General features: G+C 42.3%; 2 protein-coding genes across 2 annotated transcripts; one reads left to right on the top strand and one right to left on the bottom strand.

Annotated features, from left to right (window-relative positions):
• Positions 1-1,790: 1,790 nt before the first annotated feature.
• METTL18 (methyltransferase 18, RPL3 N3(tau)-histidine) lies at positions 1,791-2,768 on the bottom strand. The gene has a single exon (XM_072342869.1). The coding sequence runs from the start codon at positions 2,766-2,768 to the stop codon at positions 1,791-1,793; it is 978 nt and encodes a 325-aa protein (XP_072198970.1).
• A 109-nt stretch (positions 2,769-2,877) lies between these two features.
• Positions 2,878-20,094, top strand: FIRRM (FIGNL1 interacting regulator of recombination and mitosis). Its single transcript, XM_072342866.1, has 24 exons — positions 2,878-3,011; positions 3,447-3,486; positions 4,166-4,254; positions 5,709-5,813; positions 6,349-6,489; positions 8,011-8,173; positions 8,530-8,614; positions 9,112-9,250; positions 9,664-9,744; positions 10,257-10,321; positions 10,711-10,856; positions 11,764-11,872; positions 12,433-12,619; positions 13,262-13,344; positions 13,446-13,497; positions 13,839-13,928; positions 15,030-15,215; positions 15,867-15,989; positions 17,114-17,209; positions 17,557-17,670; positions 18,032-18,136; positions 18,465-18,545; positions 19,050-19,163; positions 19,417-20,094. The coding sequence occupies exons 1-24, from the start codon at positions 2,913-2,915 to the stop codon at positions 19,600-19,602; spliced, it is 2,679 nt and encodes an 892-aa protein (XP_072198967.1). The 5' UTR covers positions 2,878-2,912; the 3' UTR covers positions 19,603-20,094.
• The last annotated feature ends 84 nt before the right edge of the window (positions 20,095-20,178 follow it).

Here is a 20,178-nt window from a genome sequence, read left to right as displayed (position 1 = left end):
TGTATTTGCATGAGCTGCTTGAGCAATCCATGAATAAAGTAAGGATGCTGAACGAAGCAGTATTATTAAACCTGAGACAGGGTGAGTTTGATCAAGGAGCATTTTCAAGAGGAAGCATTATAATTGAAGATTTTAAGTGCTGCCTTAGTTCATCATAAGTACGTGAGATTCTTGTTCATAACTGTATTTATCTTTATTAGGAAGCCAAGGCTTTATTTGTTCCTTCAGGTACCATTCTCTGAAACAGCAATAGACCTAGCAGGTGGTTCGTCAAATACGTGCCAGCAATGATTTGTCTTCGGGCTGAGGTATATAAAATAGCAAGTAGTAGTGGTGTTCCCTCTTCCCATTTTTGACAAAGAGCTGTTAACAGTGCTTCACTGAGACCTGTGCCAGAGCTGAATCTTCTTTTTGTTCCCCTGTTCATAGCCAGTATTTGTCCATCTTTGGCAGGTTTCAGTGCAGTCACAGCCGTAGCACAGCTGACTGCTTTTTTTCCTCTCTGCTATCAGAGAGCACTTCAGTAGTGTCCTAAGCATCCATTTAAGTAGTCTACTTATTTTTGTCTCGTAAACAATTCTAGTTAAGACTCTTCAGTAAAGTATGGGAAATCCTCGATGGCTATCTTAATAGAAGCACGCTCAAAATAGGAACCTTGCAGTTGGCTTTCATACGCAGAAATGACAGGAACTTACTTTACGTAATACTATGTGATTTAGGTCACTGTTATAATCATTCCTTTTCCACCTCAGATTGTCTTTTCTGCCTTGAGTTTATACAGTCTCCTCATACCCAGCTTACAGTGGTGGTTGATTGTCTATAAGGTTTTAGTTTTGCAAGGACACCCAAGGTATTAGTGCTGCAGCAAAGCATGCTGACAGGGAGTAAGACTGATGTACCTGGTGGAGCCATTGAATAGATTTCTGTGTAGTTTAGTTGGGAAGAACTAATACAGTGTTATTTTCTTTGTGAATTGTTGGTGATCCCAAACACTTGGGTCCAGATTTTGTAGTTCTTTTGTTTTGTTTGCAATTTTTTTATATAGTTTTTCCATCAGCAACATACAAACATACAGTCTCGCCCCACTGTGAGCATCTTCAGCCCAGGACGCAGAAGAGTAACAGACTTTTCTGTCAGTTTGCTGCCCTGCCCAGCTGTTTAGAAGGCTGAAGAGTTATGATGGAGTTCAGCAGTGCCCCCAGCAGCCTGAAATTACAGTCATGGAAGAAGGCAGGTTTGGAAGATGGACTATAGCATGTGGGCAGGTAGTACCTGAGACGGTCGTAAAGTCTTAGGAAAGAAAATGGCACAGATGGTTCGCAGAGTCCAAGCGATAAATACGATCACATCCCCCTCTGGTGGCAAAACAGCAGAGCACACAGGTATGCAGCCGATTCTAATTGTTACTGCTGTTAAATGGTAGCTGAGCTGGAAGCCTGACCCTTAATTGCACTATATTAGGGAGCTAAATGATCGCCCTCAGGCTGTGCTGGCACTGCCAAGGAATGTGAGAGAGAGAGACTGGGAACAGTGACTTGCTTTATTTTAAAACACCAATAACAAAATGGGCTGAGATGAGATGATACTTTACGCGGCACTACACTTTTCTGTGCAAAACTAGACTCAGAAGAGTCATTCACTTCCAGTCAAGCGTCAGAATAGCTAGAAAAGAACAGCATTAACTCATCTGTTTTGAATAACCCAGTACAACGTATTTATTTTTAACATATTTGAGGACTAAGACATTTTGTCTTTATTAAGATATTTTTGGAGCACCCCTGGAATTCATTTCAAGCGGAATCTTGAAAGGCTATTTCTAAGATATAGCGCTTCAGCCCGTCCTCAACTTCTTTCACCGTGCTGCTCCTAAACACCTTCCTCTCCTCAAGGTATTTTTCAAAGAGGTAAATGCCCCCACCGACCCCAAAATAATGCACTTTGCTTGCCAAATACACACGGCCATCTTTAGCCAACAGCTGAGCCAGCGTGTCATGCAGTGCACCGTAATAGTCGGGGTTATAGATGGTCTCGGATGTGAGAATTAGATCGTATTTTGAACAGGGCTTGCTGTCGAGCAGGAGCTGGCTGACTTCAGACCAGCCTCCAGAGAAAAACCTGCACCTGGTGAGTCCATCAGGCAGGGGCTCCAATTCCTTGCGCCTCTTTGAAGGAGGCTTAACGTTCTTTCTATCCTCTTTGCTGTCAGCCTCATTGCCACCACTGATACAGTTAGCCACCACGTTAGGCATGGTTATTTCCTCAATCACCGTGCTGTTGTAGTCCTGAAAGTGCACTTCTGCAGCGTTTCCCTTCAAGGCCACTATTCCCAGCAGCCCAGCCCCGCACCCAAGATCCAGCACCCTCTTGTTGGCAAACTGGATTTCGGCCTCTGCGAGGAACTCCATGAGGTCGTAGGTGCACTCCCAGATTTTCAGCCCTCCCTCGTAGACTCCAGGGATGAGATCAGAGTGCGAAGAAACGCTTTTTGACACGATATCTTCCCCGTGGGCTCCATCCCGGCACGTCAGCTCCACCACAGCCATGTTCACGTAGTACAGCCCCGATGCTGTTTGCAGCACCTTGTTGTGCAGCACCTCGCTGCCGTCCGCAGGGATGCGGTGCTCCTTGGCGGCTTTGATGCAGTCTCGTTTCACCGCCGGTCTCTCGTCTTGCCGTGTTGCAGAGCACGGCTGCGTCTCGCTGTGAGCGCTGGGCTCTTTGCTTTCATCTTCATCGGGGAAAAAATTAAATCGAAAATCCATCCTCATGAACAACAGGCGGGGAAGTCGCAGCGCATGCGCTGCCGGAAAGGAGGCGTGCAGCGCGTACGTAGCGACCCCGCGGAGGCTGCTGGGAGCGCGGCGCCGGGTTGAGTTTTCCCGCCAGCGCTGAGGGGAGCGGAGCCGTGTGCCATGTCTCAGACTGACCCCGAGCTGCTCCTGAGGGAGCTGGGCGGCTGGGACTGGGAGCTGTGCCGCAGGGAGCTGCCCGCCGTCCTGCCACGGCTCCTCATATCCTTCGTGAGGGGCGGGAGGAGGGCGGGGCTGCCGCTGGGGGCAATGGGAGGAACCGGGGGGGCCCACATGAGGTACCCCGAGATGGCGGGGCTGGGCCGCCTTGCACTGGTGAGGCGAGTAAGCCTGTGGGTGGGTGCTGAGCTTCACCAACATAAAAGTAGCATGTGTCTCCTGTAGCACCTTTACTAATTGCCTCTTCCTTCTCAACACCCCCCCACCCCATAAAATAAAAATACAACTCACGACAAACAAAGCACTCTCCCACATGATACAGAAGTGCTCTCATTTGTGGGTGCTGAGCAGCTGTGCTGGTTATGGAGCATCCCTTCAGTTTGTGGGGTGGGTGCAGCCCACACAGGGCAGAAGCCACAGCTGCTGATGCCTTAATCCAGTCTTACTGCAGACCCTGAGTTTCTTTAATGCTTTTACTCTATGTATCAAGAGTCTGAAGACTGGACTGAGCACATCCGTAAGTAGCAGCCAGTTGGTTGCCTTTATGCTAAGCCTTACTGTGTTGCATGTATGAGTTCTGCTCTCACCTGTGACTGTCACGGTCCTGAGCAATCCTGCACCTTGTGTGTTACATGAATCATGCACGTAATCAAGCATTTGCTTCCTAAAACCTCATAAGCTGTGCACGTAAGGCTGCTTTTTCTTTGCCTCTACTTGTGATTCTTAGGCTCCTGAAAGAGGGAGTGCATTGGCCATTATCTCAAAGGTGGCCAAACCCTATCAGCTACTCCTGTGATAGTTGAGAGTTGAGAGTGAGCTGCTGAGATGCAGCTGTTTAGGTTAACATTCACTGCTCAGCTGTGCATAAGTGTTAGCCAGCACATCAAACTATCTGAGATCAAGAATATGGAAATTTCCAGTAGCATCTAGGTGCCAGACTGTGGGTAAACAACTGCACTTGGCCTTCACCCAAGTATAGGCCAATGTGATGCTGTTACTGATGGTTTTGTGCATGTTGGAGCTGTTATTGGTACTGGTTTTTTAGCTAATGTGACATATGTGATAAGTGACATGGTAGGTTTCTTCTCTCAGAATCAGATATCTGATCTGTTCCATGCAGTTCTTTTTTCCCTCGGTTCAGTACCTACATGCTTCTGATAATTGCATGGTTTGCTTTGAAATGTTTTGCTTTGCAGGTGTTTTGAGGATCCTGACTGAAATGTTTTTGCCTCATATCAGCCTTGGAGATTTGGAACAAACATTTTTCTCTAAAGTATTACCTAAGGTATGCCACCTTCCATTGAATGTGACGTTTCCCATCAGTGCACTACTGAAAGCCTGCTTAGAATGCATTGTCTCTTCTTTTGAAGGCTCACCAGGGAATCAATACTTTGCATGCAAACTTGAAATAAATATTTAGCAGTTAAAAGTTTAACAGTATTGCTGGATTGCTTCTGTGATTTTTACCATTCTTTACAGTGGGGAGAGGATTGAACAGTGTCCTGTTTTCTATATGTAGTAATAGAATAGCTTTTTTTTCTTTCTTTTTGAGAAGTTTGGGCTGTTTATAAAACATCCACAGTGGGGAATGTCACCTGAGACCAGCTCTTACCATAAATAAGCTGAAGAACCCAACATTTGTTTATTACACATAATTTTTGTCACATTTGTGGGTAATATTTTGAATAAACCTTTAGGCGATACTGACCTATCATAGGTTCTGGTTTTTTGTGATTAAATGATATTTTGTGCTGTAGCTGCATTGAATTCTTCAGTGTGTGTATCTCAATGGTGTTAAAGTGGTGCTGAAATGCCAACTAAAGTTTCAGGCCTCATCTTGTGCATTTTAGCAAGCCTATAAAAATGCCCAGGTGATTTCCCTTTCCTTTCCCTTTCCTTTCCCTTTCCTTTCCCTTTCCTTTCCCTTTCCTTTCCCTTTCCTTTCCCTTTCCTTTCCCTTTCCTTTCCCTTTCCCTTTCCTTTCCCTTTCCTTTCCCTTTCCTTTCCCTTTCCTTTCCCTTTCCTTTCCCTTTCCCTTCCCTTTCCCTTCCCTTTCCCTTCCCTTTCCCTTCCCTTTCCCTTCCCTTTCCCTTCCCTTTCCCTTCCCTTTCCCTTCCCTTTCCCTTCCCTTTCCCTTCCCTTTCCCTTCCCTTTCCCTTCCCTTTCCCTTCCCTTTCCCTTCCCTTTCCCTTCCCTTTCCCTTCCCTTTCCCTTCCCTTTCCCTTCCCTTTCCCTTCCCTTTCCCTTCCCTTTCCCTTCCCTTTCCCTTCCCTTTCCCTTCCCTTTCCCTTCCCTTTCCCTTCCCTTTCCCTTCCCTTTCCCTTCCCTTTCCCTTCCCTTTCCCTTCCCTTTCCCTTCCCTTTCCCTTCCCTTTCCCTTCCCTTTCCCTTCCCTTTCCCTTCCCTTTCCCTTCCCTTTCCCTTCCCTTTCCCTTCCCTTTCCCTTCCCTTTCCCTTCCCTTTCCCTTCCCTTTCCCTTCCCTTTCCCTTCCCTTTCCCTTCCCTTTCCCTTCCCTTTCCCTTCCCTTTCCCTTCCCTTTCCCTTCCCTTTCCCTTCCCTTTCCCTTTCCCTTTCCCTTTCCCTTTCCCTTTCCTTTCCCTTTCCCTATGAATTATCTTGGTAGCCCATGACCCCAGTCTGAGGAAGCACACAGATATAGAAGGGTATTACAATTTATTTTGTGCCTGTTTATAAATAAAATATTTAAGCTGATTTTTTTTTTGTCTTTTCTCTTGATAGACTCTACAGTTATATGATAAATTGATGTATGAACTCTCCAGTGAGGCCAAAGGATTAACTGGCCAGAATACAGAGTTACGCAGTACTGTAAGGAATCTTTTACAGGCAAGTCCTTAGTGCTTAGATTTTACCGAAGAAATTAACTGATTCTTTTTGAGTGTTTTTGCTACTTTCTAACTGGCTGGTAAAGATGTAATCCAAACATCATTGCCATTGAAGTTCAGTTAAAAGTTTATGAATTATTTGATTAGCTTTAGCCTGTGATGGTAATCAGAATGTAAAGAAAATAGCTAATTCTGCATAGTTTCTAATGCAAATGGAGTGTGATTCTCTGTATTTACAGACCAAATGTGGCAATTATTATTGCAGCCAGTTAGGAGTTTTAAGATGTTTACTAAGTAGAGAACAGTAGCAAAGAGAAGTAGGAAGCTTTCAAAGAGCATTTGGTATCAGAAAAAGCATTTCATTTCTTGATATTCTATAGACCTTCATTGGTCTTTAATAAACTACTTACGGATGCAATTAATGGTGAACTTTGAATGTCATAAAATCTAGGAGCAATTCTGCTAAGAAAAGATGCTTCTGACATTCTTGCAGGAGTTGAGAAGCATTAATTATGGTTGTTTCTTCTTCATTTAAGACCATAGTGCAACTCTTGGAAACTCTGACCAGTTGTGTACGGTACATCTGCACACTGCAAGAGTGTGTGCCCTTGGAGAGTATCCGCACCCTTCCATCCTCTGTTCTTTATGTAATAAAGAACACATTTACACACTGCAAGGTAGGCCTGCATTAGAAGTAGAAATATTGTCTTACTGATTGTTTTCTTGGAAAGGATGCCTTTGTAAGAAGATCCTGTTTCAAAATATTACTGCTGTAGGATTTATTTCTATTGCTATTAAATCATTTACAGCATGTACAAGTAAGAAAGTTATTTTGCATCTGTCTGCTCACCAATTTGTACCCAGTAGTGGCAGGGAAAGGCTGTGCTGCTTCTGAAATTTGCATCAGTGTCATTTGAACACTCTGCTTATGAATGTAGACTGTGACATCTGTGCACTTCTAATAGCTGCAGGAGTATTCAGAGCTGCAAATGATGATGAAAATGGTGCTGCTTGCCTTATTTGTGTGTTCCAAAGTGGGTTGAAGGTTGAAACGAAGACCCTCTTATTAGTTACAAGCAGGAACATGTATCAGCATCAGATATGCACTTTTAGATGCAACAGTAATTCTCACTTAAACAGTGAAAATGAAACAAGGTTATTGTAAGGACACAACAGCTTTTGGTGAGCCTTCATTTTCACTGTTCGCTTTTTGCTTCTTACTGGAGCATTTACAGCCAGATTTGAACCTTTCATTTAACAATTCTAATTCTGAAGCTTTGGAAAATATTTGGAATTCTATTTCCTTTGGTCTACAGCTGTACTGTTTTGTTCAGAAAAACAATCTTAGCTTCATCTTAGCTTTCCCCTGTACTCAGCATTGGTGAGGCCTCACTTCGAGTACTGTGTCCAGTTTTGGGCACCTCAGCACAGGAAGGACATGGAGGTACTGGAGCAGGTCCAGAGAAGGGCAACGAGGCTCGTGAAGGGCTTGGAGAATCAGCCCTATGAGGAGAGACTAAGGAAGCTGGGGCTGTTTAGTCTGAGGAAGAGGAGGCTGAGGGGAGACCTTATCGCACTCTTCCAGTACCTGAAAGGTTCTTACAGTGAGAGTGGGGCAGGTCTCTTCTCACTAGTGACAAGTGACAGGACGAGGGGAAATGGCCTCAAGTTGTGCCAGGGCAAGTTTAGGTTGGATATTAGAAAGAACTTCTTTACAGAAAGGGTGGTTAGGTACTGGAATGGGCTCCCCAAGGAGGTGGTTGAATCGCCATCCCTGGATGTGTTTAAGAGCCGTTTGGATGTGGTACTCAGGGATATGATTTAGCAGAGGTTTGTTGTTGTGGTGTTGTTTTGTGGTTGTTTTTTTAAGAGATCGGCTACTGGTTAGGCTGCGGTTGGACTTGATGATCTTCAAGGTCTTTTCCAACCTGAGTAATTCTATGATTCTATGATTCATGAATCTAGTGCTAATACAAAGCCAACTAAACTCACTACAACCAGACGACTTCACTAGCTGTTGATTAAGCTGTGCAGGTGAATAGCATTTTATATTTAGCAAGCAGGTGTTGGTATCAGGAGCTGCAGATCTCAGCTGAGTATTGAGTAAAAGTGGGTATATTGATGTTTTGTTCTTTTTCAAAGGTCAGTCTGTGATTCCTGAACTTGTTTTTTAACGTCATCTTCCCTGTTTCTTACAGGATAGCGAATCAGTGTACTGTGGGCATCTGCACTTGATTTCTGACCTCCTGCAAGCCATGTTCAAGGAAACTTACTCTTTGCAGAAACAGCTGATGGAACTGTTTGATCAGATTTCTGTGGGGTCTGCATCTACTGAAGGTGACATCACAGATATGGTGTCAGGTACAAGTGGACCTAGAGTCTTTGTTAGTTTTGCTCAGTCTTTTTTGTTTCTTTTTTTCTATAGGAAGTGTGCTTGAATCTTTAAGCATGGTTCTGAGCATGTCCTGCTCAGTCCTGAGCAGCCCTTCAGAAGGCAGCGTTTTGCTGCTTGACACACTGTGTGTGAGATGGGGAACGTTGAATGTGTTTGCTTGTAAGCGGCATCTCTAAGCACCGAGCCATTCTCCTGATCCTGAGTCAATGTGGTGCTATTCCCTACTGTTTGTGATTGCTTTTGTTTTCCTAGCAGAGAACCCTGTTTGTGAAATTACGACTCTGCTTTAACTCAGCTGGTGCTATTCTTATTTCCTTCTTAGTAATTCACACTGTGCTGGAGATCTGCTCTGTCATTTCCAATATGGACCACGCTCTTCATGCCAATACGTGGAAGTTCATAATCAAGTATGTCTATAAACTCCTGAATTTTATTGCAGTACAAGCAGACCATAACTCCATGTTTCACTAGCCTTACGGTCAGAGTTTCAAATGAAATGGGAATTAGAGAACTCAATTTCTTGGAAAATTTAGCTAGGAAGTAGAATTAAATGCACTGTCAGTGAGAACAGGAGTCATGCATGAAGATGTGATAGAAGCTTGACTTGAGCATCTGAAATAGCTTTGTCTGAATAAATAGTCTTAAGAGGTCTGATGTGCAGTTTTGTAGATGTTTCTGACTTAAACTGTGCCATCTTGTGCTTTCACATTACCTATCCTCTGTGCTTCTGTCATGGCTATGAAGAGGGCAATTTTCTCTCAGTTTGTTTCCCTTATATGTGGATATTGCACAAATTAATGTGGTATAAATTGGCTCAAACAGAAGAATTAGTTGTTTGGATTTGTGCTACCTTAGTGCGTGATCACTTGTGATAATTAAACATCTGATTATAATCCTCTTTTAGACAAAGCCTGAAGCACCATTCTCTGCTGCAGTGCCATCTGAAACACAGTGACATCCTCAGCGGTCTGTGCAAAGATACTCTGCTTTCTTTTCACTCCAGTTTACAGCTAGCTGAGGAAATGAAGATGTCTGACATTCAGGTAAATTAAAAAGCTTCCAAAGCTGCCGCTGAGCTTCTGGAAGGTAAATTCACTGTGCTTATTTTTTTCTGTGTGGTGGGCAGAATACCTTGTTCTTTTGAAACTGTGTGAAAATCAGGCCCCTTGACTTCATTTGTATTGGGATGCAGAGGCACTGGGAACAAGTTCCCACCATTTTCTATGGGAGTTTTGTTTATTTCCTAAACTGACGATATCCCATAGTCAACCAAAAGACAGCATTTCAGTCATGAATACTGATGTGAAATTGTTGAGAGATAATGAAGATTTCTAAAGTTTGTCTCCCGTTGCTGCTGAGTCTGTAGAAAGTCAAGTGTGAAATGGGTTTCGAGCACTGCTGGACTCTGAATCCTATTAGTCTATAGTTGAAGTTTTAGAACTGTTCTTTTGGACAGGATGGCACTGACCTCAGGCTGTTCCAGAAGACTGTCAAACTGTGCAGATTCTTTGCCAATTCCCTGGTATACTACACCAAGGTAGGTTTTATTATTTGAATTCTATGGTGGTGTCAGACTGAAGCCAGCATACTTTAACATGCAGCACAGTCTAATGCGGTATTAATAGTAAGAAATGCCTCTGTACTGATACCAGCTCTGACACTAACTTCCTTCCCTCTTGGTTGCTATGTTTAAGTTTCCTCATTAGTAGAAAGGATGCTGTAGAACGACCCATTTTTACAAAGCATGTGAGATAATTTTGCTCTAGGAGAAGCAGTGAAGTAGTAAGAACAGAACTGTTCTTACTATTTTTGTAAAAATAAGTCTAGAAATGTCATTATTTTCAGTAAATTATATATACACACATGGTAATTAAACAATAAGCTATTCCTGGGATGGTTTTATACTTGTTTTGTGCTGTGGGTTGTTAGAACTTGATCTGTTTTTGCATGCATAGTACTTCACAAACTAATATAGCAGAACAGAAGGAAAACATATTTAATTGTGTCTTCTGTAATTAAAGTGCCTTTCAAAATTAATGACTTTTGCAGGAATTTCTTCCTTTCTTGTCTGATTTATGCTCGCAGTTGCATCAGCTGTTCCTTCAGATATACAGGTAAGTGAAATTCAGAACAACTCCAGTTCTCCCCAAAGCAAAAGCTTTTATTATTGTGATGCTCATAAGTATTTCCTTCCCTAATCTGTAAACAGCTTATTGTTTTTCTTTCAAAAGTTCTGTTTGTTACATTGTCTGTATCTCTAATATGTTACACATTTTAAAGCTCACAGAATGTAAAGTCTTCTGTGCAGTGTTTAGTACGGTGCTGAGATTTGAGCTGAAAGACTAAACACAGAGTTGTAACTCTCAGGCTATAGTAGATATTAAAAAATGAGGAGTCCTTTCTCTCATTTATTTAACAGTAAGAGGGAGAGCATGAGTTGGCCTTTTTGCGGTTGTTTTGAAATGCCACTGAGAATGTTTGGGTTTTTTTCTTCTTTCCTCAGCAAATTTCCTCCCAGTCTTTATGCTCCAGCAATCTCAGAGGTACATCAAGATGAAATATCACGGGTTTTTCTTGTGGCTCTAGATCCTCTCATCAGTCAGCTTCTTCCCTTTAGCCCTTTTATGGAGCAAGTGCTAAGGGACTCAGGTGTGTTTAAAACACAGCTACCACCAGTACAGTGCTATGCAACCATGTGTAAAGGGTTACATGGTTGGTATGGTTACTTTCTGGACCACATTCTGTACTGGCTTGCTTGCATTATTTCTTCTGTTGTTACTGTGTTATAGTCAGCTGAATGTTGATTCAGATGAATTGCATAGAACTTCATGTTGATGTTAAATGCTTGTTTTTCTAAGTGCTCACAATGACTATGCAATTTATTTGGTTAACAAATCCTATTAATTTTGCTGTTTTGCATGATTTCATTCCATGTTTGCCACTAACTTTTAAAGCAGAATAACTATTTTATGCTGTGGCGCTGACAGAGGCAGTTATTTTTCCTGATTTTATTTCTGTGAAAAACAGTATGTCTTCAGAAGGAAAGATGATTATTTTTCTGTCATAACTACCTTTAAAATGTCTGCACTGACCTGAATGTTATAACTCTAGGATAGCTGTGCAACACTGTGAGAGTTAGTGTGAGCATCAGTGGCTCCTTCTCCCTGTGTAGGCTGGGCTTGCTTCTCTCCTACACATGTGCTGTGATCTTGTGGTTATCACGATACACACAGAAGAAAACTTTGGGCATTTGGTGTTTGAAGCATCCAGTGCCATCAAGGGGATAGAAAGCACAATGCACATAGATTGTAACTCTTTGCAGCAATATTACTGTATTTTAGCTTTTAATGGATAAAGTATATTGTATTTATTTTCACTTCAAGCACAATTTAACATTGTTTTTATTCTGAGTGTGTCTAAAAGAGACTTAGGATTCTTTTACTGAAGACTTCTTTGCATTGCTGGCTCTTCATCTTCTGCCAGTTGCTTAAAAGCTAGTTTGAGCACCGTATATAATCATCAGGGTGACTAATAGCACACTTCAAAACATCTCCAGGTCTCCCTGCTGAGCAGCAGCTGCCCCAGTGTCTCCTTCTGATTACCATCATGGACAAGCTGTCTTCTCAGCCTGAAGAAGTGCAGACTCTCTGGAACACGGGAAAATGGTACCAGAAATGTTTCCACTGTAATTCTTCCCTAGAGCAATCAGTCTGTGCAGGCAGTGGGGCTCAGTCGTTAAGGTTTCCCTCACAGATTTGTAAAATTTGATGTCCTTATGCTGGGAAAAACAAGACCTGATGTTCTGCTTCAGGGGTGAAGGATACAGATCAGAAATATGATGATCGTTGTCCTTTTCAACCCAGGCCATTCCATGATTCTGTAAATATCTTTGTTATTTCAAGAAGGGGATGATACTTAGACTACGTTCAGGATAAAGAAAGAGAGAGGTATATAATGTTGACACTTTACTAAGTTAAAATCTTGCATTTTTATGCCTGAATGCTCTAATAGTCTTTGTAAATAGCGTTTGTGAAAGAGGAAGGCAGTCAGAAATACAAATCTAGCATATAAATAAAGCACTGAAGCTACTGCCGTAGTTTCTAGATGAAGACAAAGCTTCTGTAGTAGAGGTGGTGTTTGCAGGATTTGGGTCTTGGCTGTCTGTAACACAACTGATACCATTTTTCTTCCTTCCCCTTTTCCTCCTCACTCCCCCACCCCCCAGCCTGTCTTTTCTCTCAGCTCTTTTCCAGAGCTTCCAGCAATGTTCTGCCGAGCTTTCTCTCCCTGTTTGTTTGCCAGAAGTGATCAGTACAGGACAGCCAGAAGTCCCCATCACCCTGTACCACTATGTCTGTGTCCATCTGTGCTCCTTCATTGCTTCCACGCTCCCATCGCAATTTCCTCATCTGGTAAGACTGATGTTACTTATCATCTTTTCAACTGTTGTGATGTGTAGATAATATTTTTAAAATAATGAGTAATGAAGCTGAAGAAATGATTGAGTATGAAGAGTTTTGACTTACTCTTCAAAATGCAGGAGTTTGAGTAATTTAACCTGTGAGGAAAGGGGAAAGTCAAGCTGCATACAAGTCCTTGAGGAACCGTATTGTGTTGAGAATTCTTGTTCTCTTTCCATGAGGATACCAAGTTGCTAAGAAAACTTCAGTGCTTTCATTTATGAGGAAAGGTTCGGTTTGTATTTAAGTAAAATGCCAATGAAACTGGCAAAAAAATGGCATTGCAGTTGTTTAAATGTGAACATTATATACACACCCACGTAGCAGCTTGCAAAGAAGAGATGAAATATTTTTGAAAAGTGGGGCATCTTCAGCTCCTTGTAATGAATGTATGCGCATGTTCAAAGTATGCAAAACTTAAGGCGTAGCTGCTGGGTTAATCTTGTAGTTGAATAGAAAGCATGGCAATCAGCTGTTAGAGTATTTCAAATTGGATAAGCTGAAAATCCTACTGTGCTAGTTAATGGAGTAATAGTAGTAGTGGGGCTGCAATTTGTTTCTGCTTGAATTTAGATCTAGAGTGTTTTTCCTCAGGAATACGCTCTGCTGGATGCTGTGCTGGGCTCTAGTATGATCACATCTCTGCTAGCAATGGATTCGTGGTGCTTCCTTGCTCGGTAAGAGGTTCTCATTACAAATCAAGCAGGATTCCACAGATCCAGTTAGTTCTGTTGCATGAGAGACGTTGGCGAACTCATCTCCCTTTTTCACATTTCAGGTATGGAACAGCTGAACTGTGTGCTCACCACTGCATGGTGATTGCTCACTTGGTAAGAATCACAGTGATGTTTGGAATTCAGCACCGCTTCTAATCCTGGTTCTACTGCAAATTTCTAAATCAACAAAGATGAGAGTTTAATGGTTCTTATCCAAATCCAGAATGGAGATGACTTTATTTCCTCATATTGGGCTAACAATTAAGCAAAAGCAGTACTGTGAAAATACAAAGCCATTTAGCTAGTGTTTCTGACGTGTCCTGCATTGTTTGATGTAGTGTTACTTTTGTGATCTCACGTAGCAGTTCTTGGAACATTCAGTACAGATCTCATTTGCTGAGTGGTGATTTTTTTGCTTAATTTAATTAGATTCATTTCCTATTATCCTAATCCAGATAAAGTCGTGGCCCAATGAGTGTTATCAAGTCTCAGTCTTGGGTGTTCTGCTGAAACGTATGCTGTTCTTGATGGCTCCAGATCATCAGGCAAGTATAGCACCAGCATGTGTCTTTAATGAAGAGCTTTGAATCAGGGGCCTGTGTTCAAAATGTCTTCCTATTGTCCTTCAGGAATGTCAGGATGTTGAGTGCTCACTGGTGTATATTTGTTAGTGGATCTTAATTTGCCCAGATGTGCAAATGTACACTTCTCTAATAGTGGCGTACAGTAGTTGTCAGTGAAGTCCCTTTTTGGCTAAGAATGGAAAGAGCACATCTCCCTGATTAATGGAACTTCTGTCACTGAAATTGTACATGGTCATACAGTCTAATTTGTAGTCATCACTTGTATTCATTTAATAGAGATTATGATGAAGAATAATGCTGGAATACGTAACTAATGCCAAGGAAATCAACATAGTAAAAAGAGTATTAAAGTAATTTCAGTACTTGGGAATAGACGTCGAGCTTTTCTTTATATATATTTGTGTAGACAGATTGCATCAGCTGCATGGGGTGACAGTAGTGGCTGTTCATGTGTTCATTCACTGTGCTGCTTGTGAAAAGACAAGTAGGCTCAAATTTTATTGCCTGGTAATCTTAGTGTAAGAAGAACAGCCTGCTTCTGTAGGCTCTTAAGATTCATCATGGCAAATGTTCAGACTGTTCCTAATCCTTACATGGATGTTAGCAGGACTGATTTCTTCAAGCAAACCTATTGGTGTACTGCTCTTCAGGAATGAGAGTTTCTCAGGTTCTCTAATGTAGTCTGTTGGTATGATTTGGGGGTTGGTTTATCAAGGTGATGCACGTTTATGATCCTTCATTTCTTTCTTCTAATATCTGGGGCCACGGCTTCAAGTAGCTGAGAGCATAAATTGCTTAATCGTTCTGATGTCCTATTTCGGGCAGGGAGGTGGCAGTTCTGTAATTTGTTGTTGGGTTTTTTGTTTGTTTTCTGCTCATTTAAAAAATAGTTGGGTTTTCTTGAAACCATGTCATGTAAAACTTTCTAATAGAGTATTTCTAAAGCAATTAGGAAGTGTTTTGCTTGTTGGCTTCACAGCGTTTTGACTTATTCAATTCTCTTCTGGTCTCGTTCATTCATATTATTTTATGAACTAATGAATTTTGTATTTTTATTTACAGGCGGAATTTGCTCACAGATTTCTCCCGGAAGAAGCGGAGAACTTGGCTGTGTGGCAGCACGTGTCCCTCAGAGCCCTGAACCCTGATCTTGGGAAACGAGTGGTGCAGGGGCTCTGCATGGCAGCGCTGTCACAGTGCAGGCGGTGGCTGAACAGCAGGCGTGCTTGGGGAGAGCTCCAACCTGTGGTAAATGAGATTTGGTTCTCCTTGTGAAAGGGTATGAGCTCTGAATTACCCAACTATAAGGAAGATGTGGCTGTTGCTTCAGTTTTGTTCTTCTATCTGCTGGACAGCTTTTTTTCTGTACCTAATTAGCAAATGCATTATCAAGAACACTAATTGTGGTGTTTCTTACTGCATGCAATGCCTTAGGGGCTTTTACTCTGAGGGTGATAGCAGAGATCTTGTGGTTTATTTGTTGCTCTAGTTGCTGTTTGCTCTCTGGGCAAACAGCTGTGCTCTTCTTTACAATTTCCAGTTTATACTGTTATAAAACTACTTCTGAAGTCTGGATGATTTTACGTGGAATCAAATCTGAAAGATGCTTGCTGGTCTCCCTGGAAAAAGCAAGGATCAGAAGTTTCCACACAAAGTACCAGCTGCCAGCTTTCTCCTGGCAGTGCAGCTCACAGCGATAGCACCATCTGAGCTCCCACAGAAGTTCTGGATGGTTCTCCTCGCTTTGGAAGCTTTATTGGCTGTGGGGCTGGTGGGTTAGCTGTATTTTACAGCTGTGGCACAGCACATCAGGCTTCTTGCCATCTTGTATCGTTTTAGATACTTAATGTGAGCCTGGGGTTTTTGTTTTACTTATGCAACCTCTTTTTTTCCTACTAGAACATCGCCCTTTCTGGCTTGCTGGTTGCCTGCAGTTTTTCTGGTGGTGCTTTGGAGGCAGAACTTCAGGCATCTATTTTGGGAGTCCTCGGTCAGTTCTGGACTTTCCTTCAGGCTAAGCAGGTGAGAGGATTTACTGTTCTGACTGTGGGAGGCTGCTGCTGTTTCAGCATCTCTGTTACTAAGTTGTTTTACTTGGGTTGGGCCATTTCTATAAAGCACAATGTAACTGCTGCCCTTCTGTTGCCAGGTGGTTTGTCTGACAGACAGGCTCGTGCTCTAGGAAATGGAGTTTGAGTTTTCCCAAATGTATGGCTCCTCCCTACTGCATCTGTCACTCAGTGTCAGACTCGCTTAACAAGAAGTCTGAAATACCTCATTCTGATTCATCTCAATTACTTATTTGGCTTATGCTAATGTCTATTAGAAAGTGAACAAAACCCGTGGTGTGATATTGCTTAGCACAGGAAAGCCTACGGGAGCTAATAACTTGCCTCTTGTATTTGAGAACAGGGGGGTGAAGTGATCTCCCCCTTGTGGCTGCATACGTAACCATTCGTGTCTGCAGCTGGAGTTTAACAGAAAACGGATTTGTCACAGTTAGTACTCCAGGTTAGAAAAACAAGTTAAAAAAACTGAAAGAGAGGAGTTGAGAAGCGTCAGCAGTGTGCCCTTGAGAAAAGGAAGGCTGATAATAGCCCGGACTGCCTCTTGGGAGGACTGTTGCTAGCAGGCTGGGGGAGGTGATCCTTCTCCTCCTCTCAGCATTGGTGAGGCCACTCCTGAAGCTGCGCTCCCCAGTCCAAGAGAGACTCCTGGAGAGGGTCCAGTGAAGTGCCATAAAGGTGATCAAGGGAATGGTGTGCTCCCTAAGCTTAGGGAGCTGGAGCTGTTCAGCCTAGAGATGAAAAGTTTTGGGAAGATCTTATCAAGGTACACAAATGTCAGAAGGGAGGGTATGAGGAGCCACGCTCTGTTCTTTGCTTATGTTGGTGAGTGGAGGAAGAAAATAAAGACCATTAGTAAAAATCTGAGGAAAGGGTCTTGAAAAATACTACTGCTTAGCAAGAAATGGTATTGTATTTGTATTTCTATTTAATCTTCTCTCCTGCTGCTTATGATGTATTGTTTTAAGTGTGTAGTTAGACTAAGAATTTAAGAATGCTACTGCAAATTGTTGAGGCAGTTATTCCATGAACTAAAATATACTGATATTAGCAAATGCATTATCTTGTGATTTGTTGAAGGTCTCAGATGAGCCATGTCTCCAGCAAGCACTGTGTTTATTGCTTCATCTTCTGGAGTTTTTCATCCAAGCATTAGATGCTCAACTAATTAGCCAGGTAAAGAAAACAACAACAAATTATAAGCAATTTGCTTCATGAAAAGCTTGTTCTTTGTGATTTAATGACATCTCAAAGTTGTTGCATGGCTTGGTCTTTGTGCATGGAGATTCCTAACTTATTTATTCTTCCTTGATTGCTTTCCTGTTTTTTAATCCAAGTGTGCGTCACTTTGGTTAATACAGCTTTTAGGAGTAGCATCACTTCGTATGATAACAGCTTTATCCCCGCTGGTTTTCCTCAAGCAATAGCACACCTCCTTTTGTTTACAGCCCCAATTCATAAAATCAGCACCCTGAGATTCAAACTCATCTGTTATTCTGTTTGCTGGGCTTTGTTTTCTGCAGGTATTTTCTCTGCTGTCTTCCCTTCTCCGGTTGGATCCCCCTGATCACGTTCGTCTGGCAATGCTGGATTTTCTCTCTTCTGTAGGGAAGGTGTTTATACCACAAGAAGTACAGGTAATAATAATAGTGGTTTTACTTGGTCTTTAGACCAAGATTGTCGACTATTTAAATATAAAAGATTGAGTTAAATACATACAGATATGCCATGACTTAATCATCTTGGAGATTTACTTTTCATTGGCACTCTGAGTGCATGTAAGATACTTGCTTTATTTATTTGCTTGTTGCTTCTCACAGGTAATTAAGAAGGGACTGATGTCTGACACCCCAAGAAATCTGTTGCCAGACAGAGCAGTATTACTCTCACATCTCACTAACCCGTGCCTTGAGCTTAGACCAGTCCTTTAATAGATAAATCATGCTGGTAAGGTATAACTAACTCCTAGTAGTTGACAAATATTTGGTCCTTTTCCAGAGGCAAGTTGTACCCCAGCTGTCATGTTTGTTTGCTTCTCTGCTGGCTGACCAAACCTGGTTGGTTCATCAGCGCGCACTGGAGGCATTCAGACACTTTGCAGAGGTAAGCACAGCAGAACTGTGGTTGTACACAGCTTTGGTCATACAGGGATTATTCCATCTTAAATGTTTGCTGCTCTTCACTGAAAACACTGGATCTTAATTACAAACGCTATTGCACGTAAGTCAAACTCCTGATGCCGTTACCTGTGATTTCAGGAGCTAGAAGTGAATGAAAACAAAATGTTGGCTTTTTAGATTGGTTACAACAAGGTTGTTTAAAATACTTTGTCACCAGAGAATTCTGAGATTGTCACGGAAACATTTTTCTTTGTCTATTTCTTTGTTAATACAAAATGTACTAAAGATCTATTACCCAACGTTTCTGACAGGAAACAGTCCATGAAGATGTTGTTCCTCAGTGCCTTAATTCTGAAGAAATTAAGAATAAAGTTGTTGATTTTATGGCTAAGGTACGTTGTGGAACCAGTTTACTGTTTTCTTAGTATCCATGATTTACAAACCTGACTTCACTGCCACACTTGTGTAGGTTTTGGCTATGATTGTCCATGCCATCATCTACAGGCAGATGAAATAGCTGAGTTTAAATTAATAAGTTGTCCTGTTAAGATAGGATCTGGTTGAACTTTTCTATTTGCTTAAATCATTAGGATTAACAAATGTTATTTCTATGCACGGTGTTCTTCCAGCACTTCTCAATTTTGATTTCAAATGCTTTGCGTTTCCCTCAGGAAAAAATGGCAGAGCTGCACTTACTGTTGCAGGCAAATAGGGTGTCTATGAAAAAGACAGTGATTTCATCATACTGCATTGTTCCCTTCTTTCTTCTCTCTTGGATCAGCTTCTGTAAACTCACACATTCAGATTACTTCCCTAATTGTTCTGGTACTCATTAGAACTGCTGAAGGCTGGTAATGACTTCTGTTTTGTTCCCTCTCCTGTGACTTTCTCCCCAGGTAAGGCAAGGCGAAGAGACAACAGAAGCACGTATAGAACGTCTGAAAGAAGAAAGGATTACCTGTGGTGCACACTTCATGAAAATGGCTGGAGAACTGGAGTCAACAGGAGAGGTATGTGAGCTGCTTTCAACTGCTTCGGCTCTATTGTAGATTTCTGCAGTTTCTGGGAAGTATCTAAAGAGCTTCAAGTCAGCCTTTGCTGCCCTCCATGTTTTAGGAACAAAAGGCTGTGTGCAGTCAGAACTCACATGAGACAAAGAAGTCTCGTACAGCCTTCCACCCTCTGAGGGTTTCTTGCATTTGGGTGGGTATTGATCACCTCTATAAGGGATTAAGAATGTCTAATGCTTACTTAAATCTGCAGCCTCTGGCAAAACGAGCGTGCCACCCCCCATCTGAAGAGCAGTACAAGTCAGCACTAGGCACAATGGAGGGGGCAGTGGAAGCTGTGAAGTTGCTGCTGCAGAAAGGGTCACCCCCTGCATGGGTTGCAGTGAAACTGGAGGCTCTCCATACAGCTATAGCCATCCTCAGAGACAGCGTACGGTAAGGCGGTGATGGAGGTTGAGAGCTGCTGAAACATTTCAGCTCTGAGTTGTGAGGGAGCTGATGCCTTGTTTGTACCGTGGCTGCTGGAGAAGGAAAAAACTGTGATGGGAGGTGATGCTCTGCTGCACTGCTAAGTCTGGGTTAATATCCCCCAACGAACTGAGGCCCATCTTTCATAATAACTGTCTGGAATATGTGAGGAATATGTTTTAATGGGGACACAACTGTGCGTCTGAGCTGTACTTCTGTACACTGCCAATGTGTAGCTTACTCATCTTAAGCTCCTGTACGATGGTAAATGTTTCATGAAACTGTATGTTGAATTTTGATACGTTTGAATCCGCTGCGAAGGTAAGAGATACAGAGTTGTTCCTGTCACACAGGGGTGAGCAGTAGGTGTTTGTGTTCATTATAAAATACACTTAAAAATAACAAAGGCTCTATCCTGTTCTCTGAACGCTGCTGGTTCCACTCCAGACGAGGGTCATCTTTTAAAAATAATCTTTATTCATCACAGTTAAAAGCAGAATGAATATGGCGCTGAAATGGCTCGTGTTGAACAGTCCTTCCCCGTGCA

The sequence above is a fragment of the Excalfactoria chinensis genome, chromosome 8, assembly GCF_039878825.1.
Source record: "Excalfactoria chinensis isolate bCotChi1 chromosome 8, bCotChi1.hap2, whole genome shotgun sequence".
In the NCBI taxonomy this organism is placed as follows: domain Eukaryota; kingdom Metazoa; phylum Chordata; class Aves; order Galliformes; family Phasianidae; genus Excalfactoria; species Excalfactoria chinensis.
Note: the sequence above shows the minus strand (reverse complement) of the source record. Positions and strands in the feature narration are given on the sequence as shown.

Coding starts and splice junctions, on each gene's coding strand:
- FIRRM (XM_072342866.1), top strand. CDS start 2,913: ATGTCTCAGACTGACCCCGAGCTGCTCCTGAGGGAGCTGGGCGGCTGG. Junction 17,210..17,556: donor ATGCTCAACTAATTAGCCAG/GTAAAGAAAACA, acceptor TGTTTTCTGCAG/GTATTTTCTCTGCTGTCTTC. Junction 18,546..19,049: donor TTGTTGATTTTATGGCTAAG/GTACGTTGTGGA, acceptor CTTTCTCCCCAG/GTAAGGCAAGGCGAAGAGAC.
- METTL18 (XM_072342869.1), bottom strand. CDS start 2,768: ATGAGGATGGATTTTCGATTTAATTTTTTCCCCGATGAAGATGAAAGC.